Here is a 26,805-nt window from a genome sequence, read left to right on the forward strand (position 1 = left end):
TTGAGCTATTCAGAAACTGATATATTAAGTTGTACTAGTACTATTTTAATAGTTCAACTTTGACGTTACACTTTCAAAACAATATTACCACTTCGATATATTAAGATATACACTGGTATCTATTAAAATATATTTCAGTACTACACCACTTTGCGTTTAATTCCAGCTTATTTTCGATATATTTCCACCAACCTCCGATATATTTCACCGAATCGCCAATATAATTCACCCAACCTCCATTATATTTCACAAAAATATCGCCGTTATATTTCACCCAACCTGCGTAATAATTCACCCAACCTACGGTTAATTCCAACTGTCGAAAATATAATTCACCTAACAATCATTATAATTCGAGCTGGGAATCTAGAAAGATCGAAGCGCGCGAAGAGTTTCGCGCGCTTTCACCATTTTTGAATCTGAGCTCGATGGAAGAGGCCATCCCTGCACCACAAACTCCGGTACGTCTCTCTGTTGACCGCTAACATGACGTGTCAAGACGCTTCGTTCTTAAAACTAGGGCCGTACTCCCCGATGTTGAACCCGATCAAGAATATGTGGCCGGCGTTGAAGAGCCGCATTAAGACATATTTGCGCGAACGAGTCGCGGCCTTTATGGGGCCACCGCCAGACGGACAACTTAAAAGATGTAACTCAACAATGAATTAGGAATTGAGCCGAATCGTTTGCATGTGTACACGGCCCGCCTTGAGCCATTTTATGTCCGTGCTGAGAACATGGAAGACATGGACGTTGGTGCTTGAGCCGTAGATGTCGTAGAGATGTTGCGTGGGTTGGTTTTAATTTACTTTCCATGAAATATACCGGTGGTCAGGTGAAATATATTTTCGAAAGGTGAAATTACGTGTTGGTTGGGTGAATTATATCGGAGGTTGGGTGAAATATATCGGAGGTTAGTGGAAATATTTTGAAAAAAAGCTGAAATTAAACGCAAAATGGTGTAGTATCAAATACTAGTATTGTGGAGTACAATACACTGTAGTCCTTCGAAGTATGAACTAACAGTAAAAAACGATCAGAATTGTGGAAATACCTCAAAGTACTGTACATGTTAGTCTATCGATTACTCGTATTGTCGATTGGCTAGCTATGTGTAACGAGTAACGGCACATTGGGCGAAGTTTTACTGTTAGTATCGGTATGTACCCACAGACATGAGGCACATTCAAACAAGTTGCGTACACTACTGGTACGTAGTTCATACTCGGAAGTACAATTTGTACCATCGACTGATAATGTAAGTACTTACTATGATCAATACGAGAGTTCATTCGTTCGTTTTCTACGCCCCCACGTAAATTTGTACGGTATACTGTCTATCATGAACATCAAATAAATAAATAAATATTGCCCCGACAGGTTGAAGTGGTGAGAAATATTGAAGAACAACATTCACTCTGTTTTATCTTGGTTTTGTATGCATTACAGATGGCAGAGGCTCCATTAGAGGCAGGCGGGTGACGTTTTTCTTGTGTCGTCCAAGGCTGATATCAGGACGGCATCCCATGAGCCAAAGCATGTCCGCCGCGCGATCACCTGCGGTGACCGGCCTCACGGAATCGTCAAGAGGTGGGCCTCCGAAGCAAAAGGTGTGTCTGTCCCAACGCAATACCCTTCCCATGGGTACTACTAATATGATACCTGCGTGTAGATCCGCGGGTCACCGCCTACTTCGGCGGCAGAACTGGCGCATTTGGGCACGAAATGCGGGTACCTGCGCAAGGAAGCAGACAACGAGAAGGGGTTATGGAGCAAGTACTTCTTCGTTGTGAAGCCATCGACGTTCCTGTACTACTACAAGACCGAAAAGGATGAGTACCCTCGCGGCGTGATCGACATGGAGTACATGACCGACGTCCGGCTCAACTCGCAATGCATCAAGCGCAGCGTGGGGGGGTCCAACTACAGTTTCCGCGTCGCAGCAGACGTGAAAACCACCGAGCAAAAGAAAATCCGACCGCTGTTCCTGGACATTGATACCGACGACGTACGTACGAACGAACGCTGTCAGCCAAAGTCTTATCGTTACCGTTGGCTCTGTAGCGTGAAGGCGGTGAGGCGGCCGCCGCCGACGCAAGGAAGTGGATGCAGGCCCTGCAAGGACATCGGTACATCCAAGTGGACTCCCAACGAGACGACCTAGCCGTGGAACTGAAGGAGCTCAAAGAGCGGCTAGCTGCCAGCGAGGCCACCGTCGCCCAGCTCACCGACAAGTTGGACCACATCACTCGTCGTGCCAAGTACACGGTCAAAGAAGCTATGGCTTCAACCCACAGGTAGGTTTGCGCACGTTCCTTCGTCACGTCATGATGGAAATAGCTGTCGGACGGCGCAGGAAGCATCGTTCGTGTCCGACTCGTACGAGAGTATCGCCGAGTCTTTGGACGCCCTCGCGAGCCTCGAGAAGCTGGGGCAGGTGGTGGGCGATGTCACGACGCAGGTCCACGCTCGGAACCAGCACATCGCCAAGCTGCACGCCGAGTTAGCCGAGTTTGGCCGGGAAAAGAACTTGTCTCCGAATTTCAACGACGACACGAACGACGGGCTGGACGAATTGAACCCAGAGATCCTGGAAGCCGTGCTGGACGACTCGCAGGGCGCCATCAGTTCCAAGCAGATCCGCGCCATGAAGCAAAAGAGCATGCGCGGCTTCGCCGCGCCGACGGCGCCGTCGACGCAAATGCTCGGCGCGGCCATGAGTCTCGGGTTTAGCAAGGCCAAAGCGGCGACCACGCGGCTCGTGCAAGCCAAGCTGCAGCGCAATCCGACAAATATAACGCCAACCAGTCGAGGAGGAGGTCGGTGGACGCGAGTCGAGAGCAAGCAAGCACCGGGCACGTTTTACTACGTGAACGAAGCCACGGGCGAGGAATCGTGGGAGATGCCGCTGAGCGGCGTGACGGAGGACGGCGGCAGCGACGACGATGGCGGCGTCGAATACGGGTATGGAGGAGGAGCCAGCAACCAGTCGTCGTCGATGGTCGACGATGATGGCGACGAGGGCAACACCACCAACTCAGCGACGAGTGGGGACGGAACCGGCGGCGGCGGCGACTTTGACAAGTACAAGATCCTGTGGAAGAAAACAATGAACAAGCAAACGTTCGCTCGGATGAACACATACGCGTTTGCCAAGCAGAAGAAGGACGCCGCCGTGAACGGCGACGTGAAAGAGATCGATCGGTCGCGGCATCAGTTTTAAAAACCATTAATATAGTATCTCACACAGCAGCACATATCCGTGTTCCAATTGATGTGGTTAGACGTGCATCACGGGACGACGGAGCTACGTGAATATCTATTCGTCGTCCGACGCGGCCTTGGGGAGATGGCTGTACGTGGTCTTGTTCTTGGTGGAGAAGACAGTCATGGGCACGATCAGCAAGACCATAACCCCGGTCAGGATGGCTGTGCGGTTCTTCCAGTTCTTGGGCTGGTTCCACCACCCGCCGGCAGGGGACCACGTGTGCTTGGGGTACGGGTACTTGGTCACGGCGCCCATGTTGGTTCGACTGACTTTGCGAGTTGTGGCTGGCGCAAGAAAACCTCCAAGATTCAATATCCTGTTGAGCGTATCAAGTATGCAGAGGCTGCTTTGGCCAATTGCAACCAAGCAAGTTATCCGGTTCAATGTCCGGATAACTATCACGCAAATTCCGCTGCATTCAAGATGGTGCTTGCAACGCGCGCCAGTGTCTTTGCCTGTGCTTATGGCCCCCACATCCTCGTCTCCACGTACAACACAGCTCTTGATATGATACCTCTTCGTGTGTGTATGTCGTCTGAGAGATGTACACAGCGGCAAGGAATCTGCCCAGTTCTCTGTGGCCGCCCAAGTGGTCGCGCTAGCGTTCAACGCCGACGCCAGTGTGCTGCTCGTGGCCTCTCAAGACAAACAGTTGGCCGCATACAAGGTCGATACACAGGCGGGTCATTTGCAGACGTCGTTGGTGGAGGCCCGCGAAGTCCCTCGCAACGCCACAAGTATGGTCACCTCGCGCAAGACGTTGGCCGACGGCACCCAACAGGACGCCGTGCTCATCGCTGTGAATGCCGGCGAAGTCATGGCGTACCCCGTGCCCCATGTTTCGAGTCACGAGGGCAAGAGTTTGCTGGCGCACACAACCTCCATCGTCACGGACGTGGTGAGTCCATCGTCACCACTCGAACGTTGTTCCAACATGGATGCTATGATTAGGCCATCAACACCGACAACACGTTGCTGCTGTCTGCGGACCGCGACGAGAAGATCCGCGTGTCGAACTTCCCCACCACGGCGCTCGTGCAAAGCTACTGCCTCGGGCATCGCCAATGCGTGCGCAAGCTAGCCACCAGCGTCACAACCCCGTCGCTCTTTGTGCGCCCTAACTCTTCCATCAACACGAAAGCTCATGCATTATGTAGGTGTCGGTGGGGCTGGACGATACGCTCAAACTGTGGGAGATGACGACTGGTGAGTTGTTGGACTCGGCTAGCTTGACGGGTGTAGAAACCTCCGCCGACGAGACCAAGCAGTGCGGCCTGGCCGTGTGTCCGTTGACCAATCACGTGGCGGTGGTGCGCAACAACACAAAGCACGTCGACTTCTTCACCATCGAAGACAAGGTGCTTCGGCACATTCGCCACGAAGTGCCGAGCGAGGCGCAGCCGACCCACGTCCAGTTTTTGGCTGACGGGCGACTCGCGGTCGCGTACAAGCAGGCGCCGTTCCTGGAACTGTTTGAAGTGGGCGCCTCCAGCGTCAAGGTTGTGGACATCCCGAACGTCCACACGTTTGCAGAGCTGGCGGAAATCACCGTCTTGGGTGAGTGTGTGAAGATGGTTCAATAAGAGACTTATGAAGGGAGGCGTAGGGGATGCAAATGAAGAGGACGGGGACTCGGACGACGGCGAATTGCGCAAGAAGAAGCTCAAGCCGACGCATTGGAAGGCCAAGTTGCCTGGGAGCAGAGCTACCACCGAAGGCACAACCAACGACGAGTAAACTGTTGTGTCGTAACAACGACCCTTACCGTCGTCAATCCGTCGCTAGAGTAGTAGTGTAAACGCCCCATAAGCCACCTCCAAGTAGTACTTGACATGCCATTTGATTCTCAATCTCGACGACACTAGAGATTTCTTTTGTGAGTGAGGACCTATTTTGTCACGCACTGTAAATGACGAAGACCAAAATTAATAAGTCAAACACACTTTTGTATGAAAAACACATACAGTACTATCTATGTACTTCGAAGTATGTCGAAGTTCAAGGTGGAAATATCCCTATGTTAACCGCGCATCAAGCAAACCTTAACATCCGGGTTTCTTAATTGAACCTGTGGACGTGAATATCCAAGTTGCTAGTGGGCCATACCGGGTAAGCTGGTCTGGCGATGCGGGATGATCCGAACGCAAAGTTAAAGTGCCAAAGTACCCCAGGAAATTGCGCACATGTTAGATACAATAAACTGTATAAATCAATACTCAATATAATAAAGAGGAATGAAAATTGTGTTGCCTCTACCATTTGATACCAAGTGCAGTGGAACCAAATATCATGATATACAAGTTATCTATATTTGGGGTAAAATTATATTCATGATTTTGGTTTGAAACGTTATATGTGACAGGATATGCTGTTTCAAAGTGTTTCAATGCCAGAGTTCAAACTCAGTTTTTTATTACGCATCCTCTAGTGTAAAATACAGGAAAAACCGATAATTTTTCAATGAATGCCAGCTTAATGCTGTCGCGGACTGTTAGTGTGTGATAAAATGGGGTCTTTTCTTTCGTTCGACTTCCTTCTTGTTGATTGGCTGCATGTTTATACTCAGGCAGCAAACTTTGAACCAGTCAGTGGTGCTCATTGTCAAAGTATGGTCCAATCATATGCTTCGTACCACTTTGCTGTATGTAGCAGTTCAAACTCCAAAGAACCTCCGCCATGGACGCCACGCCAACTAATACATCATCCAACGATGACAACCAGGAGATTCCCAGCGATCACTGGACTACCGTGCCGACATTCATGCCGCAAGTGCAACCGGCAGCATTGGTGATCAAAATGGGCTTCAATCGCGTGTTCCAGTACCAACCCGTGACGCATTACGTGTTCTCGATGCAGTGTCCAGCGACCCACACGTGGTGGGTCATTCGGAAACGCTACTCCGAGTGTGACGCCATGCGGAAATCACTCTTGCGCCTCTTGAAAACCACCTCCCGGGATGCCAACCTCGCCAACGTCACTCGACTGCTTCAAAAAGTAGCCGACATGTCCACGTTCCCAGGCAAACACCTCCGAGACGATGACGACGATATCAGGGCCGAGCGCTTGGTTGGGCTTCGGAAGTTTTCAACTTTGTTGGTGGCCATCCGACTGAGCAGCATGGTGCTCGCAGTGCAAACCCCGGTTCCGCCCTCGTTGTTTGTGTATTACATCAATCACATGTACCACGACCTGTCAGATTTCTTGCAAGTGCCCGAGCCTCAAGTGCACCAGGAACTGCATCACGTCATTGGCAAGATATCTCCCCACATTCCCCCCTCGGTGACCAAGCCAGCCAACGTGCAAAGTGCCAACGAAGGTACGACGGATGTCATTTGCGCCATTTGCCTCGACGGAGTGGACCGCGGCGCGCAAGAAGTGCTCGAACTGGTGCAATGCGGCCACACGTTCCACAAGGAGTGCGTCGGCGGCTGGCTCAAAGACCACTGCACGTGTCCTCTCTGCCGAACCATGTCGTTTGACGAAGAGTTCATGGTCGAATATGTTACGCAACGGGTGCTGTTGAAAAGTCGCCACGATTTGCTGTACCTGCTCAACAAAGCGCGGTTCCAGTTCGACCTGTTTCGGCAACAAGACGCGGCCGCGTCGCTTTCCCCGATACCCCCCAGTCATCCTCACCACTATCATCACGACGCGTTGGACCAACATATCGCGTGTGCCGTATGCATGGACGACCTCACAGGCCGGGATCATCATCCGGATACCCTCGAGCTCGAATGCGGGCACGCGTTCCACCGCCGATGCATCTACGGATGGCTGGGAGATCACACGACATGTCCAATCTGCCGGCGGTTGTCCCACTACGGTCACCTCCCGCCTACTCCTTGAAAAGCCATTGCGCGAGTGTGTGTTGTGGCATATTGTCAAATATGTACAGATCAATATGCAAAGTGATATTGATATTGATATTACGCTGTAAAGTTAAAATCATATGCAAAGTGAACTTTGGGATGTGCCGGTGCATAAGCGACTATTTACCACTACTATTTACCGAAGACCACAAGGACAATCAAGTGGATACATGGCATGAAATTAGGCATGAGCACATATACTAACTACTAGTAGTAAGTATGTTATCGTACTATTAATAGTAGTATGTTATCGTACTGTGGCCAACATGAGCCTAGTCGAATTTTTGGGAGTGAAAATAGATATGAATGATTAGTTATTTTACTGTTAGGACCAGTTAATAATCAAGCTTGTCGTTGACGGGGGTGGCAATCGGGAGGGGCGCATTGAGCTTGTTCAAGGCAGCCTTTTGGTGGAACATGCCAGCGACCATCAGGGCGACGCCAACACCGAGCAAGATTGCCAAATGGGCAACGACGCTGCGCAGGTTGAAGATGACGTCAATGGCAGCCACGATGCCGCTGGAGACAGCAAACGCGCCAGTGCAGCTGGTGGCCATGATGAGAAATGTGTCGTTCTTGTCTCCACACCCGAGGGCTACGACGACCAGCAACACCAACAACACCCAATAATGAATCGCGTACGAAACGTATGTGTCAAGAATAGCAACGAATGTGGTGGACACGATGTCAAGGACGGTCGCACCGAACCCCATGCCGACCATAAACGGCCCATATTTGTGCAACGCTGGGACGAACACCATCACCAACGCAAGCCCAAACGCAATCATTGCGCCAGTAGTGCAGGTCATACGCCGAAAGTATCGTCACCGCCACAAACGTGCCCAGGAAGGCAGACACGCGCTGGGACGTGAGGCCAACGAAGGCCACCCACAGGCCCACCACGAGAAGTATCACGATGATCGCGAACACAGGGAGCATGTAGTACGACGGGTACAGCCGACATACATGTAGTGCGAGTTATAGTTCAGGGCGCGCTGGTGGACACGCGGTACTGATTCCATCGCAGCACGGGAAATGAAATCAAGCAGCATGTTGTGGTGGTGCAAAGTTGGATTGTGAGCACTTTTGAAAGCATACCAGTATACGTACATACATATAGATTGCCAGCTCTCAAAGCACTTGGGATCCTTGTCTGTCGAATAGAATACGTCGGAAAAGTAATAGCCAATCAAATCTCGTCTGCTGCGACGTTTGCAAAATCGCGTCAGATTATCGCAGTCAAATTGATGGTGAGTTATTAGTCGATGGATATAAAGCACTGTGTTGAGCGTCAAAATATGTATAAGTCTGTTTTGGTGGGCAGTGTTGAATGGTTAGTCCCACGGATGTGGTCAGATTCGATGAGGGTATTTTGAATTAAATTGACTCGGGAATAATAATGCCAAAACACAAGTTGATTCGCACGGAATCTGATTAAACTGAAACATGCTGCCAATTGATGGGAATAGGTCACGTATTTGTGTGCTGTATTTTAATGCTAGTCCATACTTTCTCCAAGTATATATTTATCGTAAGTGAATAAAATACGAAATCAAATTGACCAGGTCATCTCAAATTTGTCCATGCTGCGCAGCAGACACCAGTCCACGCAATCCACCAAGGAAACTCCGTCGTCGTCGTTGAACGTTGACCCGGCCACGTTTGTTGTCAAGTTCGACCTCAATCGCTGGGCCCAATGCACTCCCATCACTACGTACATCTTGGCGCTGTGCTCGCCTCAAACCAAGACGTGGTGGGTCCTACGCAAACGGTTCTCTGAATGCTACGCCATCCGTCAACAGCTCGTTCATCTTCCAGGGGTTACCCAGCCCGTCGCGTCCATGATCCGCCCCATGTCCTTACTGAAGTTCCCGCGACGAAAGATCCAGGGCGACAACGACGAAATCAAAGCCGAGCGCGCCGCTGGACTTCAAACGTTCACCGCTGCGCTGGCACGCATGCGTCAAGAGTGCATGGCCCTTGCAATGTCGAGAGTAGACACCGATGTCCTCGAGCAAGTCGACCTGCTCTACTCCGTCCTCACAACCTTCCTCCATGTTCCCTTGCTTCAGATTCAGGAGGAGGTTCGCCAAGTGGTGTCGACCACCGTTGCTGGCTCGCATCGACTTTGTACATCGCGTAGTGACGACGAATGCACGAATGGTCATGTGGAATGCTCAATATGCTTGGAAGACTTGGCGGGCGATGAGCGTCTCGTGCAGCTGACCTGTGGCCACACGTTCCACAAGAACTGCGTCGGCGGCTGGACCAAGTGCCATTTCACGTGCCCACTGTGCCGAACGGCGTCATACGACGAGAGCTACTTGATCAGCTGTACCGTCCACGCCATCCTGAGCGACGAAACAGGCACATTCTTGGCGCGCCTTCGGCGGTGTCAAGCCACATTTGACCACGTGGGTCAGTCCCCCGGCATCCTCCTGGACGGTCCTCGGTTGATGGAGCGATCGCCAGTGTTGGACTCGGTCTGCTCAGTGTGTTTAGAAGATCTCGACGACTCATCTCAGCATCGCCAACTCCACTGCGGCCACGGATTCCACCCCGCGTGCATTGTCAAGTGGCTGAGCTCCCACACGACGTGCCCCGTGTGCAGAGCCGAGGGTTGCCACGGATACATGGGGTCGTGACGATGTAATTGTAGTTAGTTTAACCATACTACCGGTAATCTACAGTTTTTGAGTTGCCAAAGATGGTCGACATTCTATTGTATGTGGTGAACTACTCTCCCTAATACGAGCGTTTCTATCTGCATGTTGACTCAAGTAGACTCTGGTCTACGCTGACTTTAACGAGTATTTTGCACGTTGGACGAATCATCCATGGACACCCGTGACTACCGACCGTTTCGCAAACATTGGCCCTTTGCTAGTTGGATTGGGCAGGAGGGGGGAGAAGGTGACCGTAGCTGGCGTGTTTACGACACAACGGGCACGACTGGTTGTCGGTGAGCCATTGGAAGAGGCATGAGTTGTGGAAGGCATGGCCACAGTGCAGATACACAGCATCCTGCAGCGTTTGGTCTTCCAGGCACACCACGCAGCACTGCGGCACGTCCAACGATCGTGTCGGTAGTGCATGATGTGATGGCGGTGGCGAGCTACTCCAGTCTTCGTCCCGCCGGTAGTTGCCTTCAGCTTGGAAGTGGATTGGTGGTGGCACCTGCAAGAACAAGTCCAGACGCTTGCTGAGGTACTTCAATTGACACGACGGTGTCACATGCGATAGAGCTGTTTGTCGCAGGTTCGCCAGCTGGACAGTAAACGCTTTCAAAGCAGCGCGTCGCTGGTGCTTGGTGCGGTCAGACTCGACGAGAAAAGGACTTCGCGTGGGAAATGGTGTCAACACAACGGGCCCGAGGACTTCGTGTAGGTCTTGCAGCTGCGCCGCGTGCCGCGAGTGCTTGTGCAACGCCACGAGTTCGCTCCGAAACGAACGAAACTGGGAGAACCGTTTGCGAAGAATCCACCACGTGTTGGTTGGCATCGAGTTGACCTCGAGCACGTACACTGTAAATGGTGTTTGCGTTGGCCTTCCTTGTTTGACTAGCAAGGCCGTGGCGCCTACGGACACACTCATCCTGTCATGTTGTACTTGGTCACAGCAACTTGTGCCGTGGAATGCCTGTTCGCCACTTGGCATGGATTCGCGGCCGTGACCTTTCCGTTACGAAATGCCCATGGAAATTCAATCTAGCAATTTGATTCGTTCACTGGTTCCTGAATTTTGACCTATCATTGATTCGTTTGGACACTCGAAGGAAGAAAAGTCGACCAAACACAATAAAAATACTACGTAGTAATGTGCTAGAACCCGAGTCATGTGCGCAATAAATAAACACATGATTACCAGTAACGTTAGTAGTTGACATGTATGGTCTAGGCTGCAGCCGTACTAGTAGCTACATAACTGCGAGGTGTACAGTGAACGAGTTACCGACCCAAACAGACACGAGTTGGACATTTGACGACTACATTACTTGACGATGAACGGCGACCACTAATGAACCACGCCGTCCTGTGCAACTTGACGACACAACGGACACGACAGTTTCCTTTCCAGCCATTGCACGATGCAACTCTCGTGGTAGGCATGGCCACAACCCATTCGAAGCACTCGGTCCCCCGTGGCCTTGTCAGTGGCGTCCTTCAGGGCGATAAGACAAATGGAGCACCCGTCATCTTCGCACCAGTCATTGTCGTGTGTATGCAGGAGGTCCATGGAGGTAAAACTACCGACGAGAGGGGTCGCCATGCGGTGCTCTTCCTCGGCTACTTGGCGGTCGGGGACGCCCAAGAACGTGTCCAGCGTTGAGCGCAAGTCCTTCAACTCGCCGACTAGCGCAGAGTTGTTCTCTTGGCGTCGCGCCATCACGAGCATGGCAGAGCGGGCTTGCATGAGCATGGTGGTTATGGTTTTGAACGCGGCTTTGCGATGACCCATGATCGCATCGGTGTCGAGGCGGAGGAACTTTTTGGGGAATGGAAACGACGTCAACGGTTGCAGCAACGTGTGGACGTCGGCGAGGGTGTTTGACTTGGCTTTGGCCATCGCTCGCACTTTGTGCACGAGGCCTTGCCGCAGCGCGTGGAAGTGCGAGTACCGTTTCCGAATGACCCACCACGTCTTGGTCGACGCGCACGACACGATGACAGTGTACACTGTGAACGGGTCACTGTCCCCGTGCACCATGCGCGTGGCACTGGTGTACACGTTGACTTGCTTTAGGTCGTGGTGGGCACTCTCCATCCAATCTTTGGGATCTGTGGAGGAAGACATCATCGTGGACAGATTGGGCGCTACCTTGACGTGCAAGGCGGCTACGTGTTGTGAGTACTGTACGACCTCGCAAAAGGAAATGTGAACCCTACAATAATCAATAATGGCAATTTGAGAACCATCTGGTTTGGAACCTTCAACCGCCCTGGCCAATCACAAACGAGGGGTGCGAAGACCTACATTCCGCCCTCATACTCAACTGCAAGATGTTTTCCGATTTCTAGCGATGTGGCTACTGTTCCAAATCCTACGTGACATGTGAGCTCGATTTGTTGAAGGGGTTGTGGTTCGTTGAAGATCGAGACCAGATATGCTGAAGGCGACAGCGTCGTGAGGAAAAGGGAAGGGTGGTGCGATCGACTTTGCCCGACCTTTTAGTCGTGGAATGCTGCATTGCAAAGTAGCAGCTAGTTACGGCTTAACGAAGCTTGAAGATGGAGTTCGTCCACTTGGTTTCAGTTCGTTGAAGGGGAGATTTATTGGAAATCACACAAATATATGGCAGGAACCTTCGAATTTGTTCTTCGCTGGCTGAGAATGACATGATGAATCGAACGAGCCCAGCTAGTCCCTTGATATTGGTGAATTGAGGGATCATTCGCTCATTATTCTCAAGCATTTCTAATCCCATACTCAAGTTGGTATTTTGTCCCTTTGCAACGCAACATACAGTCTGGAACAAAACTATAGCCGCACCCCAAAATTTTCAAGTTGACATTTTTTTTTGTCCATTACAGAAGCCGCTAGTACCATTCGACGCATATTAAAAAATGATTACAATCTACACTTAGCATTACTATGGACGTACAATGGTATTTACAAAAAATGATAAAACGTGTATTTTAGTTGGTGCAAAACAATAGCCGCACTTACAATATGTGCACTAATAGTCGATTGTGGCACCCCTTTTCAAGATGACTTGAGCCATGCGAGTTGGCATGCTGTCCACGAGGGTCCTGCAATACGCGAAAGTGATGCGGTTCCACTCAAACTGAATTTTGCACTTCAAATCTTCGACATTGTCGAACTGACGTCCATTTGCGTAAACGGCGCGCGCCAAAACACCCCAGACATATTCCATTGGGTTCAAATCGGGGCTCAGAGCGGGCCAACCCATCGTAGGAATATCTGCAGCTTGCAGAAAGGCCATGGTATGTCTTGAAACGTGTATGGACGCGTTGTCCTGTTAGAACACGACGGAATTTCTAACGTTCTTTGCTTGGACGGTCGCCAGAAATGGCAGCAGGTAAGTCGCCAATATCTCACAGTACTTGATGGAGTTGTGTTTGCCTTGTAGGAAGGCCAGTTCACTCTTTCCATCGTTGGAAAACGCCCCCCACACCATTACACTTCGGCCACCACCGACGCGCTTGGAGTACATTTCTTGGAAGACTCGACAGTCCTGCCAGTAGCTTTGAAAGCCATCGGGACCATCTAAGTTAAACTTTTTTTCGTCCGAAAAGATCGTTACGAGCCAACGATCATATTTATTAAAATACTTAGCTGCGAAATTCGATCGTGCTTTTTTGAGGGCGGGGGTGAGCCATGGACATGACTTTCTTTTCCGATACTTTGCAAACTTGGAGCTGCGAAGGATACGAATGATTGTGGTGTGGCTTGGTTGTGGGTCTAACGAGGCAGCAATCTTCCGCGAGGTTTGCTGCTTGTGAATTGCAAGTCGGAATATGCCTCGGATGTCGCGCCGCTTAAAAAGTAGGCGACGCCCTGGCCGTTTCGTTGATTTGGGTTGATGTTGCTGCTTCCAAAGGTTCCTTATGGCCTTTTCGCTTCTTTGCAAGGCCTGGGCAATCCAGCGGTTGGACTTTCCAAGTGACTTGTAGGCTTGGGTCTGGCCCACCTCTTGTGGGGTCAGTTTGGTTCCCCTGGGCATGGGTTGTTAGCGAATGGGTGGTTGAAACATATGCATGTCATCGGCTGTTCGTCAGCGTCATTTTAACCTATTTTACGGCTAAAACAGAGCATTATTACATGAAATATGGTAGAAAAACGCAAGTGCGGCTATAGTTTTGCACCAACTAAAATACACGTTTTATCATTTTTTGTAAATACCATTGATCGTCCATAGTAATGCTAAGTGTAGATTGTAATCATTTTTTAATATGCGTCGAATGGTACTAGCGGCTTCTGTAATGGACAAAAACAAAAATGTCAACTTGAAAATTTTGGGGTGCGGCTATAGTTTTGTTCCAGACTTTACAACCGACTCACTGCCAGATTTGTGTCAACGCTTTTCACGTCGTCTTACCTGTCAAGCGGTTCGATAAAAAGAATCTATACTGCATTTCAGTATATATGTACTGGATCGGCCCGAGTACAAATGCGCTTAGAAGACTTAACATTTCTGCTTGGGTGGTTGTCGTAACACCCAAAGCGCAAATTGGTCGCATTGGAGGGTTTCACATGTCGAGATTGCGTCCCATGCATGATATCCCAATTCGATCAACTCATTGTTCTACAAGGTGATGGCAAGGCAGTTTGGCTCACTGTCAGTTCAACCACACAGATAAAGGTGTAGCTCGACAAATACTTATGTCAATTTACTCCTTACTATAAATGACCCCGTCATCGGCAGGTTGTCGACACAACGGGCAGATTATTAGATTATGTTCCCATCAACTGCTGCGGTACGAGTGGCCGCACCCGAGACGCAGTACCCCCACAGATTTCTCGGCATTGTCTTCCAAGTCGCACAGGTAACTTACACACTCGTCGTCATTGGGCACGTGTGTGTGTTGATGAGCGCCTTGAACATTGTTATACGTCATTCCACGCTCTTCCTTGGCTTTCTGTCAGTCTGGCACGCCCAGAAACGGGGTCCAACGAGGCGCAGAGATATTTGATTTCGTCGACCAACACGAAGTTGTTGGGCTCGCACTGCAGTGCGAGTATAGCCAAGGCCTATCAAACTTGCATGAGCAATGTCGTGAGGTACTCACGTATTCCTAGTGTATCGTGTGAATGAGACCACCAGCGTGTTTGAATATGTGTGGCAGCTGACGTCAAACTTTGATCACTGAAGCACTTCTGCAGCTGATGCATATCCAAACTGGGTCTTGGCAACGTTGCGCTGCTCCCGGCTAAGTAGACATGAACTTTTGCATAGACCCCATTTTCAATGATGTACTTGTACAGCTCTCACAAATTCCACCAATGCAGCGTCATTGGGGTGTACTCCATCCAGGGGTACTTGAGAATAAAAATATTGTGTAACAATACAAATTACTAGTGTCCCATAATAGTGTTACACTCAAAAGTCAACTTCGAAATTTTATACCTTTACAAATTCTAAATGCAAATCGAAGTACCACTGGGTGAAGGTTACCTGTATAGTAACTGAAGCGATTTGTAGCCATTCATCCACGGCTGATGTACCTGGCTCCTTTACATGTGCATGGAAGCTGCGAAGCAACGATTGCATTAGTCGAATACAACGTGCAATATTAAGCGATGTATTGGCTGGCTGGCGTGTAGTTACATTTCGTTTAAATTGGTAATGATGATTAAGAATAATTTAATTAATTTGAAAATAATTACAAGACTCCGTGGGTGGATTCTTGGCGACATAGCGGACACGACATGGTTTGCTCGAGCCACGGGACGACACAATCTTTGTGAAACACGTGGCCGCATCCCAAGTGCAAAGTGCACTCGGGCGCATCAGCAAAGTCGTAGAGGCAGATGGGGCACATTTCCTCGTCGCACGCAGGCAGATTCTTTTCCTCGACCGACTCACTGACTCTAGTGATGGACGCGTGTCGAAGTTCGCCTTCCTTCTGGCAGTCTGGGACGGACAGGAATGCTTCGATGGTGTCCACGACTTGGTTCAACACCAGTTGGCGTTGGGGAGCTTGGAGCATGTGCAGGACAAAGCTGGATCGAATGGCGAGCAACGTCGACGTGAGGCGTTTGAACGCGTCTCGGCGTTCGTTCATGATCTCGGGGGTGTCGGTGCGCAAGTATTTCTTGGGAAAGGCAAACTCGCCCAGCGGTTGCAGTAACTGGACCACCTCGGGGTGAGTTTTCAACGCTCGTTTAGCGATCTTGAGCAACTTGTGGCGCAACGAGAAGAACTCGGAGTACCGTTTCTGGATGATCCACCACGCGTGGGTGATGGGGCACATGACCAGAATCGTGTACAACGTGAACTTTTCGCTGCCGTACAAGATCTTGGTGTTGGCCGTGGCTTCGACCGTGATTTGCTTCATGCCGTCCTCCAGAAGGTGCTGGGCGTCTTCGTCAAACGATTGGAGGCGGTGGTGCGTGGTCATGTTGGAATGTGCGGCGGTGGTGGTGGTCGTGGTGATGTGTGGCCTGGAGTGCAAATTGTAAAATGGAAAGTTGTTTTCGCACCTGACTGTGAATGCACATTCCGACCCGAACGTTACACACCCTTGAGCCCAGAAAAATATATCTACTCGCAGCTGGTCCAAACATCGGCCTTCGCGGCCTACCCAAGGACCTCTCTTCGATACGACGGACATCGACGCCACCTCCACGCTCCGCGCGACTTGGTTCCTTGCCACGTTCCCTTGTTTGACGGTGGACTAGTACTGTACTATGTGTACCGTGCAGAAGTTGAAGTTGGTACAAAGCCGCGGTGGCACATCCTTTGGAAAACAGAATTTGTATTGGATCGAAGTATACTTGACTTTGCGTCGGAGAAATCGGAAAACAACTTGGTCCCCAGTATACCGCCCCTTGACATTCCAAAAATGGACCGATCTGATTGGCTCAATACACTTCACCCAACAGAACAGTGCTGCCATATGGTGCCTCCAAAAAGTTTTCACGGGTCAACCAGGAACAGGAACAGGGACCACAAGAAATGAATAGTAAATACTAAAGACATCACATCAAAAACTTGACTTGAAGTTGGTCGAGAATCAGTAGTACAGACAGACCAATAGTGAACGAAAGTTGCTTCGACGTTGACGCAAAAAACTGCGTGTTGTGGCCAAGGACAACCACGAAGACAGGCACATGCGACCATGGACACGCACAAACGCTGCTAGCAACGACCGAGACCGAGCGCTGTTTGGGCGGTAAATGCCTTGTTTTTCGAAGTACACATACATGTTGCTGCCCGCCATGTACAGGTCACTCCTATGCCATTCCTTTGCTCCATTCATGTGAGCCTACATTCTCTGCTGTCCCTTCAATGGGTACACAATGACAAAGTTGAAGTAAACAGGGATGGTACAGTATCTCCAAGGTATTACTCCGGAGTATGTCATGATCAACGTTATCCGGATAAAGCGCCTGACGAGAGATGAGATGACTCATGCCGCTATGTACCTATCCAAGAGCGAGGCTAAGCTCCCATGCCGAACATTCGACACGTCCGTCCTTAATCCACAGGGACGACTGTGTAAATCGAATCCATAGAGTAGTTTTGCAACAATTACACCTGAATAACAATCGAACCTGATTTTCCTCGGGATTATTTCCTCGCGACATAATAATACATACTAGTATTCTATACAACGCGTTGAGTTGTCATCAAACATCGAAACGAACCATCATACTACCGTAGAGTTTGTGTCAATATATATATGTGCTATGAATTTGGTACGAGTAGTTATTACACTAACTTTACTTTAAATCGGCGCTCCATCAACGCCACGAGGGCGTCCACTTGGTCTTGGACAGTGGCCACTTTCAACGACGTTGGACTGGCCGGTTCGTCTAGCTTTTTTGCATCATGTGGCGGCGGTTTGGTCGAGTTCTTCGGGAGGGGCTGGTACAACGCGCTCAAAGTCGGCAGTTCTTGCTGCATTTTGGCCATCGCACGGTCTATTTTGGTTTTGAACTTGGCCTTGTCCGGTGCAGAAATATCCTTCCACTGCTTGGACACTACACGGTACAGCTCTTTGTTGGGGGGCGACTGGAAATGATCGTTGGCAGTTGCAGCGGACGCCAGCAAATCGGCAAATCTCGATGACGTGTCCACATGATGAACGGCACTAAAATCCAATGATATCAAGCTTATCCACAGGGTTACTTAGGATGATGACAGAACTACCTCGGACTTGGCCGAACTTGGCCCACCACGGACACCATCCACTGATAATACAGCTTTTCATCTGCGAAATTTGATAGCCTAGAACACCGAACACCAGTTTGAAATACGAGTACGTGCTGTATATATATGGCGATTGACTAACCGCTTTTCCAGGGCTTGCTCATGAACCTGTAGCTGTGCCGGACACCGCAAGAGCCATAATATATATGGCGACGACAAGCGTTCGGCTATAGCTCGTGTGTCCATCAAAATGACGCTGCCTACCGGTAGGTGTCCTGGGTTAGCCAGGTCAATGGAGCTAGCTAGGTGCCACCCAAGTTGTCCTGCTGCGTGGTGTGAATCCTGTGAACGTATTTCGAATGGGCCTCGTTTAACGCATCGAGTTCCTATGGTGGGTTTTCAAGGTGGTTAGTTCGTACACACGTTTATACTCTACTTGTGTACGATAGGTTATTTATTGATTACCCGAAGTTTGTACTGCAACGCGCCATACGTGGCGTGAACGCGATGCACCAAATCCGAAACGGATGGCTGTGATTCCATCTACGACGAACGAACGCTTAGCGAGAAAAGGGCTGGAAACGTTGTCGCAGACCTGGTGTACGATCGTAGGTTGGTGGGTTGCCACGGCATCGGCAATGGCATTGGAGATGTGAGGGGCTTGGAGAGGAGGTTCCTACACTGTTCTTTAGGGCGACGAATACGCAACACATATGTAAGCGTACAAGTGGAAAGGGCGGAATGCACACAGTGTCGCAGGCTAGTTGGATTCGAACGATGGCCAATGCTTGTCGTGAAAAAAAGTCGCCATAGGTCAACACAAAGGCCAAGGCCGACAACAGAACTGGGCCAGAGACGTCCAATGGAGTCGACGACGAGTAGAAATCGTGGCAGAGGAAGCCCCAATCGTACAGGTAGTATCGCGACACGTCAATGCACACCTACTTCCTTCATGACAAGACCAGTTGTGGCACACGGGGGTATGTATGGACGTGTCTACGACCTACCTGGATACCATTCTCGTCGTCGCTTAACGCTTGAGATTCCATGGCCAGCGCGACAGTGTCAATGTCAAAGTCTGCCAGAACTACCATACTCAAGTCGTGCAATGCTCTCCACAACAAGGAGCTCTAGCAAAACAGCATAATATGGAGAATTTGATCCCCATATATTTGCCAGTGGACCTACCAATGCTGTATGGTCGCTGTTCTTGGTGGCATCACTGGACTTGGACCTGCGCAAGTGCTCTGGTGTCAAGTACGTCACTCCCACGGACACAAGGGTGTCCCTCACCAGCCATGCAAAGCTCGCAGGTTGCTTTGGTTTGGCTGTCGTCATGTTGGCAGTAGAATACAATTATCCGATCATCCGGATAATTAAACCCCCGAACCCCCGAAATCAACACACTTGGTAATTATGGCATCGATCGATGGATTGTCAATTGCTTATTCACTGTCAGTCAATCGATTCAATTGAGTGCCTAGCCGCACCCTCGCTGCTTTTCGCGCTTTTGGGTTCGTTTCTGGGCTTTGTCCTTGCGCAACCGGTCGGCTTCGAGGAGCTCCTTCTCTCGCTTCACCTTTGCGTCGTGCTCTTTCTTCATTTTGTCCCGCAATTCTTGCTGCGCAACCTTGCCTTGGCCGCGATTAGTGTTGACCACGCTCAATTCCTCCGTCTAATGCGAAAATTGTGAGATGATGCATTGTCCATGCGTACACAAGAGCACCTGTTGAGAGCCCTTGAAGATAACGTTTCCGTCTTCGTCGAATTCCGAGTCGCCCACGGCCCCATAGTCGCGCAGGATTTTCTCGCGCTGCTGGAGTTCTTCCTTGGACCTGCTTGCCACCGTGAAATCATGCGACATAATTCATCAGGATGGACTGTCGTGTACATGTGCGAGCGAGCTTGCGCTTTGTCGGCCTCGGCTTGCTTGTTGAGCTCCACCAACTTCAGCTCTTCCATCTTTTCGACCAGGTGGCGAGCTTTGGCTTTCTCCAGTTCCTGCGCCTTCAACTCGATAACCTCGAGCTCGTGCTCTGTCCACTTGGCTTGAAGTTCACCAGCCATGGTGTCCAACGCAGCATCGTCGCCCAAGACTGCTCGCAGGATGTCCACAGCGGTGGAGCATCGTTCTTCAAGTTCGGTTTCTGTGTCAGCCACAATTCCTTTCACGTATTCACCATACACCTACGCATGCACATCATGAACTTCGTCGTGGTGGTCTGGCGTACCTCGCTATCTACGGATAGCTCTTCAAGCCGCGTAGCCAGCCAAGTGTCAAACGTAGATGACGCCATCGTACTGTAATTCAGCGCTGTGCACGCGATGGTTGGCATGAAACATCCGGATAAACGGTTTTAAACGGATAGTTTAGGTGAATTTCACACGTGCGCACTACATTTTGTAGGTATAAAACATGAAATCCTAAGGTGTTAGTAGGTGTGGGATATATTCTTCCTATGAAGTTCTTATCCCAAATGATGATGTTTCAAACAACTCTTAGTTGATATGGTGGGATTTATACCTTGTTACACAACCCGTCCAGAAACGCTCTGATCCACACCTCAAACCAAATCTTTATTCCAATCATTTTAACTTTGGCGACCTTTGACGGTCACCAAACGAATGTACTACGAAGTACTGTACCTATAGTACAAAACGTTGAAAAATGCTTCTAAATGGACCGCCTTCAACAGTTCTATAGTATGAGACATTTGGAAGGGATTGTTAATGCATCGAGATAAGGAAGTACGTCGAAGTAGATGCCGAATGAATGGACACAACTCAAGGATTTATCGAATCCGCCTCAAACTGTACTGTATTCCTACGTACTACCGGTACCAGTAGTACTGCCCGAACAAGTTAATGAATTCTTGCCAAATCCGTATAAAAGCATTATCCGGATAGTAATGAATTCTTGCCACATCCGTATAAAAGCTTTAGCCGGATACTGAAACGTGATTTCAACTGTGCGCAGTTCCATTACAGGCACCTAAAGTCGAAGTATCCTGTATGCAAGTAGGTGTGGGATATATTCTTCCTATGAAGTTCTTATCCCAAATGATGATGCTTTAAACAACTCGTAGTTGATATGGTCGGGATTTATACCTTGTTACACTACCTGTCCAAAAACGCACTGATCCACACCTCAAAACCATTTTGTATAACTTTAGTTATTGAGCTTTCAAGTTTGGTATTTTCGGTACATTCGACGAACGACGTCAAATCCACCTGAAATCGTCGAGAAGATGTCATTTTACTTGAACTAAATATACTCACTGTCTGTCCGATGCAATGTTGAACTCTTTGTGAAATGGAGAAGCACCGAATACGCCTGCAATTTGATTGGTCGAAAGGTTTTTTTCGATAATTTCATTGGCTACTATAACTACTTTGGTTCGTCGGTTACTTCGTCGATTTTGCTTCGTCGATTCGATTGGCAGCCCCAGTCTAATGTGAAATCGAATTACCAATATCTTGCCATTTGGCAATCCACCATGTTACGAGCCCTTGATCGTGTCACATTGCATATAAGTGCGTTGCTGTGGTCTTGTTTATAAGTTGCACCAGTTTCATGCAACTTACAAATGTATGTCGCAATTTCAGATCTTGGGGCAAGCGTACTTAACCGAATTCCAATTCCTGTAGTAGTACTTGAGAGTCTGTAAGCTTGGTCAACACTTCAACCGTCGTACTTAATGAGAACGAAATCCTTGAGCAGCGATAAGAGTTTGTACACTTCAACAATCATCGAACTCCGCAGACCCGGCAAGCACATGAGCGCCTCGTTCTTGATCCACCGATACGACGACGCTGAAGAACTCAATCCATTCCTCACTGTCACCGTGTGCGAAGAGGACAAGCTGCCGCCGATGAAAGGTAAAAGCCCCGTCGTCATCAAGCTGCGGCTCCTGCATGTGAACTGGCAGCATGGCAAGCAACTGTTTGTGAACGCCCTCGTCGTCGTTTGCCTTGTTTGCATTGGTATCATTCCACTCGTGTCTTGGCCCCGACAACACAGCTCGCTGCAGTTCTCAAGGAAGGAGTTGCAAATGTCGAACGACCATGCGGTCCAGGACGATCTATCGCAATTTCGACATTTTCAGGCAACCAACAACAATCAAAGACGTCATCGAGGCCACATCTCGTCAAGCAGCGGGCTTCATGCAATCGCAGCGGACAAGGTCAAAGGGCCACGGGCATGGCGTCCCGTCGAACAAGCGACTCGTGCACCCGAAGTCCAGGCCAACGACTCCGACAATGAAAACCTGCCGGTAGATCAACATTCCATGTCCGACGAGTCTCACGTTGAGTCAACGCCACCAGAGGAAACAAACGATGGAGCCATCGATCCTTCCAGCAATTCCGCCGGAATTGTGCGAGAGCGCAATGAGTAGAGAATTGGTTAACAAGGAATATTTACGTTACTATAGTCCTCGGCGGCAGGATGAAATCGAACTGAAGGGTCGTATGAGGACGCGGCATCAGGAATGTTTCCATGCTCTTCCAGTTAGAAATTATCGCCACCTTCGATATCCGGATAGCCTCGTGACCTTTCAACTTCAAGATCTTCGACCGTTACATTCGTGTGCTGGTTTAAGGCATGCTCAGTCGACAATTGACGTCAAAGCATGCAATCCCTATTGAGCTCGTACCAAGATAGTGACGAATCCGCAGCTGGGTACTCGGAACCTAAAGGTGCCCTTGGCCAGGGCTTGCTTGGGGACGGTAGTATTTCGTCCTCGTATTATCAAAGCCGCGGCCATACGCGAATGGTTTTTGTCGGAGGGCTGCTCTGCTGCCTGGCCTTGATTCCGCTCGTGATGTCACCAACGAAGCCCGAGAGTTTCGGTCTCACGGACGCCGCCTCGAACGTGGTCACGGCAATTCCATCCATTCATACTGGAAGCCGCTTTCGACCCGAAGTCGGCGATGACTTCAATTTTACCATGCCAGAACGCGAAGGCGAGCCTGAACTTGTCGATGCAGAACCGACGGTAGAATCAAATGCACAACTGCCAGTAGCCGAGCCCATTCCAAGTACCACCCCTGAGCCTTCCGTCGACGTGAGCGCTGTGGACGCGCTCGTCCAATCCACCAAGCATGAATCGGATGCTGCGTCGACGATGCCGACTCTCGTCATTGACGACACAACTCCAGGCGTCGGCGCCCCTCACCATGGACACTTCACGTACCCACCAGAGTGTTCGGAAGCTGATATGATCGCGGTCGCAGCCAACCTTCCAGTGTCAGAAGAATGCCACACCGCGTACAAGTTGTTTGCGTTGGAACAGGGTGGAAAGGCATTGATCACCCGCAAGGATGAGGTGCTCCCGTCCACCGAGTACCCCGTCGAATGCTCGGCCGACGACGTTGCCGCGCTCGACATTGCGTCTGGCGTTGTACAAAATGCAACGGTGTCCGCGGAATGTGCTGAGGCATACGAGGCCGTTCGACAGACCCAATTGCATCTCCATCTTGAATCCCTTGAAGCTGAACTCGCCCAACTGCGCGCTCAACTGGCATCTACCGATCCTTAACCTGCATCGTTACGAGTCGATTTTTGAACAACTTTATGTGTCTATCCACTGTGTACGTAGCAGTAAAAGTTAAGGCTGTGCACTGCAGTATAACTGTGCACAGCCTTAACTTTTTGACTACTCCTTGTATTGTCAAGTCGATTCGAAATTGGAAATTGGCAGACAATCGATCGACCAATCAAAACCCAGAATCGCTCGACCAATCAAACCCAGAACACGGGTCAAGTGGCCAATCAAATCTACTCTTCAACCAATACTTCGAATTATTTATATGGATTTCAAATATCCGTGATAGTATCATGTGTCATCCAAACGTCCCAACGTCATCCACCATTATTAGGTCATATCATAATTAGTATAGATGAGAGTAAATTAGGATAATGCTAGGTCATTGTATACGGCACGGCCTACGGCCTACCTGCCGCTGCCCGACAAGAAGAAAAGATAGATCATTCGGTGAAGTGAGAAGCTTAGATCCGCGCCGCGCTTGCGCAGACGGCCTCCCGGGCGCTCAACGTAAGGCTTGGTCACTACTTTAGGTTTCATCCCACAACTTCATCCAATTTCATCCAATATACAAGGTTGGTATTAATATTCAATGCTGTCCCGTAAGTCTTAATTTCTTAAGTACTTCAATAGTTGGGGATTACGAAAGTAATAGCCGGATAATCCATAGGACTAATCAGACAATAGTGTGTGACTTAAATTAGTGTGAAACATGACGATCTTTACATATAAAAATCAGGACAAAAATCGATTGATAGATTTGACCAAATTTTGGGTAAAAGGACAATGTATTATTATGTTATAGTGTACGAGTCGGCCATGTCAAAGTGACTGTCGGGTACTGTACACGGTCCAGCGTTTACAAACGTGTACGAAGCGCGCACGCTGAGCAGCATGGGCAGGTGGAACCGCACGGGAAACCCCGGGGGCAACTTCATTTCAAAGAACTCACGCAACGAGTCAAACTGCTCGGCGCGACTCGAGAGGAACTGCGCCACGGGTAAAAAGTCGGACATTTTGAACGGAAACGACTCGGACATGGTCACAGTGCCCTTGAGCTCCTTGGAGAACGACCGCTCGTCCGGCGGGCACGTGAGGCCGCGGAAGCTCTCGTGCAGCTCCGGATCCGTCGCAAAGTACTCATGGAAGGCCGTGGTTTGCACGCGGGGGTTGGGTACTCTGGTGGACAGCGGCGGCGTGGACAAGCCGTCGGTCGCGGTGGATTGCCGACGCGGACTGACTTGGTTGTCGTCTTCTGTGGCGACGGGAGGGGCGCAAAGGCGTTGATGCACAATCTGATGGGCCACCACCGCCTTCTTCTTGGTCGGGTTGGTCCACGTAAGCACCACGAGGCCGTGATCTGCGACAGCGTACGGGTTGGCGACGACGTCAACCATGGCGTTGTTGGCACACAAGACGGCTTTGCACTGCACGGCGGCCACAGAGCTCGTGAATTGCCAGTGCAGGCAGTCGCCTGGCTGGACCTGTAGATGCATTTCCAACGGCGCGGTCGACGTCACCACGAGCGTGTTGGGGGGTAGGGTTGTTTTATGAGACGACGATGAATTGGGTTGTTTGGGGGTCAAGTGGGCAAAAAACGTTTTGGCTTTGGCCAGTTTGGTCGACGCTGACACGGGGGTGGTGCCGTCGTTCGGTGTCCACTGGGGCTGCGACGCCCCACGCAGTCGGAGGTTGACGCGGGCATGGTGCATCTCGTACTTCCTACCAAGGAAACCCACCGACGATGAATCCATCAACCACGGCGGGAGGTGGCGCAGCGTTACTTTCCACCCACGCCCGCGGTCGCTTTGGCGGACGAGAACACGCGCTTCTTTGGGGTTAGTCGCATCTACGGCACACACATCCCCATAAGGAAGGGTGGAATGAGAGATGCTTGCACTCTACCTTGGCAATGTCCATGTGATAAGTGGACATTTTGCACGTGTAAAGCATCTCGAGACTCGTGTCGATGGCTTCTTTCGACGGATGCATGATAAACTTGGACACGTCTTGGGCCGTGCGGGTATCGTGGTCGAGTAACACCACTTGGCCTAACCAAGCAGCACCATCACACATGTGAAATGCATGGAGGCATCCTCGTTCAACAGATGCATGTAATCTCAATTTCGCAGGCAACAACAACATACCTGGACGATCGGGAAATGTGCGCAGGAGGTGCGACAGCCGGCCGCGCTTCCACGTCGTGTTATGCAAGTCCTTGATGGAAAAGTCGCAGCGAATGTTGCTCCCTTTCTTCCAGATCTTGAGCGTGTCCGACGGCAGCGCCCTCGACACCAGCGGCACCCACGACGTCAACTCAATCTATGCGACGTCGTATCAGTTGGAAGGGATGTATGTAGTAGGTCGTACCTTGATTTCCACGTAAAAGTCGGGAATGTCGTGGAGAATGCTGTACAAGACCATGGATCGCGCCGTCAACAGCTCCACCGTTTGCTTCTCGGCTGACGACCACAGCATGGAACATTGAGATGGGGGATTTCGTCAAATGGAGAGGATATACCTTGGAGGAAGACCGCGGTGAGGACGTCGTCGTTGTCACACAACGTGGCGTTCTGAACGCATGACCATCCCACGGCGTCGCGCGTGTGAGTGTTGGCGCCATAACTCTACCAACGTTGGCATGTCAAAGCCTCTGGACCGACAGAGCAACGAAGCATCCTTCGTACCAGCAAAAGCTGTACGATGGCAAGCTGCGACGCATGGACGCATCGAAGTGCGAGCATCAATGGTGTGTTGCCGAGGCCATCACGCTCTTGTAGCAGCGGCAGTTCCTTGGCGGCCTTGTCGTCAGCAGGTGTTGCCAAGCGAAGGATGTCTTCTACTTGATCTACGTTGCCATCCTGTGCAGCATATAGCGTGATTCACATCGTCGTGGATAGATTGGTTCTATAGCGCATGTACCCAGATGGCTTTGTGCAAGGCGTAAGCGGTGGCCATCCCGACGTCGATGCTTTGATTTGCTGCCGACGACGCTTCCTTCGGTGTCCTTGATTTATTTTAAATGCTTGACATTCCCTTAATAATTGTATGTGGTTTAGATATTCCTATTCAATGACTCCACAACATTCTATCGATGATTCACGTGCCAACCCGCCACTGTCACTCGCCTTCCGCCGCCGCCACTCTTGATACTCCGAGTACTTCGGAGCATATGGCGAAGTGCAATGTCCGATGTAGTGCAAAGTCTGATTTGTTTCTTGTGTGGGCCATTGGGAACGCACCGAGGTATACCATGACTGCTAAGTCGATTGTGGATTTCTCAAC

General features: G+C 50.1%; 14 protein-coding genes across 17 annotated transcripts; 6 read left to right on the plus strand and 8 right to left on the minus strand.

The window, feature by feature from the left end:
* The first annotated feature begins 1,459 nt into the window (after nt 1–1,459).
* Nucleotides 1,460–3,607, plus strand: H257_01328. 2 transcript variants are annotated; one of them, XM_009824482.1, is made up of 4 exons: nt 1,460–1,610; nt 1,673–2,008; nt 2,065–2,297; nt 2,341–3,607. In XM_009824482.1, exons 1-4 carry the CDS (start codon nt 1,527–1,529, stop codon nt 3,221–3,223), a joined length of 1,536 nt encoding a protein of 511 aa, XP_009822784.1. In that variant the 5' UTR covers nt 1,460–1,526; the 3' UTR covers nt 3,224–3,607. The 2 variants fall into 2 exon arrangements, with proteins under 2 accessions (XP_009822784.1, XP_009822785.1); XM_009824483.1 differs by lacking the exon at nt 1,460–1,610 and having other exon boundaries at nt 1,649–2,008.
* On the minus strand, nt 3,202–3,562 carry H257_01329 (hypothetical protein). Its single transcript, XM_009824484.1, has one exon. The coding sequence runs from the start codon at nt 3,521–3,523 to the stop codon at nt 3,320–3,322; it is 204 nt and encodes a 67-aa protein (XP_009822786.1). The 5' UTR covers nt 3,524–3,562; the 3' UTR covers nt 3,202–3,319.
* A 60-nt stretch (nt 3,608–3,667) lies between the features above and the next one.
* On the plus strand, nt 3,668–5,125 carry H257_01330. Of its 2 annotated transcripts, XM_009824485.1 has the most exons (5): nt 3,668–3,756; nt 3,821–4,166; nt 4,220–4,378; nt 4,426–4,825; nt 4,875–5,125. In XM_009824485.1, exons 1-5 carry the CDS (start codon nt 3,692–3,694, stop codon nt 5,003–5,005), a joined length of 1,101 nt encoding a protein of 366 aa, XP_009822787.1. In that variant the 5' UTR covers nt 3,668–3,691; the 3' UTR covers nt 5,006–5,125. The 2 variants fall into 2 exon arrangements, with proteins under 2 accessions (XP_009822787.1, XP_009822788.1); XM_009824486.1 differs by having other exon boundaries at nt 4,426–5,125.
* A 777-nt stretch (nt 5,126–5,902) lies between these two features.
* Nucleotides 5,903–7,237, plus strand: H257_01331 (hypothetical protein). The gene has a single exon (XM_009824487.1). It carries the CDS (start codon nt 5,945–5,947, stop codon nt 7,112–7,114), a length of 1,170 nt encoding a protein of 389 aa, XP_009822789.1. The 5' UTR covers nt 5,903–5,944; the 3' UTR covers nt 7,115–7,237.
* A 186-nt stretch (nt 7,238–7,423) lies between these two features.
* Nucleotides 7,424–8,204, minus strand: H257_01332 (hypothetical protein). The gene has a single exon (XM_009824488.1). It carries the CDS (start codon nt 7,944–7,946, stop codon nt 7,473–7,475), a length of 474 nt encoding a protein of 157 aa, XP_009822790.1. The 5' UTR covers nt 7,947–8,204; the 3' UTR covers nt 7,424–7,472.
* Nucleotides 8,205–8,720: 516 nt separating this feature from the next.
* On the plus strand, nt 8,721–10,830 carry H257_01333 (hypothetical protein; the record flags this gene model as incomplete). The annotated part of the gene is made up of 1 exon (XM_009824489.1): nt 8,721–10,830. One exon carries the CDS (start codon nt 8,721–8,723, stop codon nt 9,780–9,782), a length of 1,062 nt encoding a protein of 353 aa, XP_009822791.1. The 3' UTR covers nt 9,783–10,830.
* Nucleotides 9,776–10,822, minus strand: H257_01334 (hypothetical protein). The gene has a single exon (XM_009824490.1). The coding sequence runs from the start codon at nt 10,792–10,794 to the stop codon at nt 10,021–10,023; it is 774 nt and encodes a 257-aa protein (XP_009822792.1). The 5' UTR covers nt 10,795–10,822; the 3' UTR covers nt 9,776–10,020.
* A 277-nt stretch (nt 10,831–11,107) lies between the features above and the next one.
* Nucleotides 11,108–12,017, minus strand: H257_01335 (hypothetical protein). Its single transcript, XM_009824491.1, has one exon. It carries the CDS (start codon nt 11,932–11,934, stop codon nt 11,152–11,154), a length of 783 nt encoding a protein of 260 aa, XP_009822793.1. The 5' UTR covers nt 11,935–12,017; the 3' UTR covers nt 11,108–11,151.
* Nucleotides 12,018–15,428: 3,411 nt separating this feature from the next.
* Nucleotides 15,429–16,557, minus strand: H257_01336 (hypothetical protein). The gene has a single exon (XM_009824492.1). It carries the CDS (start codon nt 16,431–16,433, stop codon nt 15,483–15,485), a length of 951 nt encoding a protein of 316 aa, XP_009822794.1. The 5' UTR covers nt 16,434–16,557; the 3' UTR covers nt 15,429–15,482.
* A 930-nt stretch (nt 16,558–17,487) lies between these two features.
* On the minus strand, nt 17,488–19,369 carry H257_01337. 2 transcript variants are annotated; one of them, XM_009824493.1, is made up of 9 exons: nt 19,163–19,369; nt 18,982–19,104; nt 18,700–18,915; nt 18,570–18,650; nt 18,440–18,517; nt 18,288–18,360; nt 18,117–18,234; nt 17,975–18,052; nt 17,488–17,915 (listed from the first exon to the last, which is right to left on the minus strand). In XM_009824493.1, the coding sequence occupies exons 1-9, from the start codon at nt 19,310–19,312 to the stop codon at nt 17,534–17,536; spliced, it is 1,299 nt and encodes a 432-aa protein (XP_009822795.1). In that variant the 5' UTR covers nt 19,313–19,369; the 3' UTR covers nt 17,488–17,533. The 2 variants fall into 2 exon arrangements, with proteins under 2 accessions (XP_009822795.1, XP_009822796.1); XM_009824494.1 differs by having other exon boundaries at nt 18,982–19,369.
* H257_01338 (hypothetical protein) lies at nt 19,366–20,309 on the minus strand. Its single transcript, XM_009824495.1, has 4 exons — nt 20,206–20,309; nt 19,866–20,161; nt 19,701–19,809; nt 19,366–19,649 (listed from the first exon to the last, which is right to left on the minus strand). The coding sequence occupies exons 1-4, from the start codon at nt 20,269–20,271 to the stop codon at nt 19,455–19,457; spliced, it is 666 nt and encodes a 221-aa protein (XP_009822797.1). The 5' UTR covers nt 20,272–20,309; the 3' UTR covers nt 19,366–19,454.
* Nucleotides 20,310–21,002: 693 nt separating this feature from the next.
* On the plus strand, nt 21,003–22,432 carry H257_01339 (hypothetical protein). Its single transcript, XM_009824496.1, has one exon. The coding sequence runs from the start codon at nt 21,673–21,675 to the stop codon at nt 22,369–22,371; it is 699 nt and encodes a 232-aa protein (XP_009822798.1). The 5' UTR covers nt 21,003–21,672; the 3' UTR covers nt 22,372–22,432.
* Nucleotides 22,433–22,580: 148 nt separating this feature from the next.
* H257_01340 (hypothetical protein) lies at nt 22,581–23,562 on the plus strand. The gene has a single exon (XM_009824497.1). The coding sequence runs from the start codon at nt 22,606–22,608 to the stop codon at nt 23,512–23,514; it is 909 nt and encodes a 302-aa protein (XP_009822799.1). The 5' UTR covers nt 22,581–22,605; the 3' UTR covers nt 23,515–23,562.
* Nucleotides 23,563–24,289: 727 nt separating this feature from the next.
* On the minus strand, nt 24,290–26,543 carry H257_01341 (hypothetical protein). The gene is made up of 8 exons (XM_009824498.1): nt 26,443–26,543; nt 26,208–26,381; nt 26,042–26,147; nt 25,891–25,982; nt 25,668–25,842; nt 25,426–25,571; nt 25,305–25,369; nt 24,290–25,242 (listed from the first exon to the last, which is right to left on the minus strand). Exons 1-8 carry the CDS (start codon nt 26,476–26,478, stop codon nt 24,315–24,317), a joined length of 1,722 nt encoding a protein of 573 aa, XP_009822800.1. The 5' UTR covers nt 26,479–26,543; the 3' UTR covers nt 24,290–24,314.
* Nucleotides 26,544–26,805: the final 262 nt, after the last annotated feature.

This window comes from Aphanomyces astaci (genome assembly GCF_000520075.1).
Source record: "Aphanomyces astaci strain APO3 unplaced genomic scaffold supercont1.2, whole genome shotgun sequence".
Lineage (NCBI taxonomy): Eukaryota > Oomycota > Saprolegniomycetes > Saprolegniales > Verrucalvaceae > Aphanomyces > Aphanomyces astaci.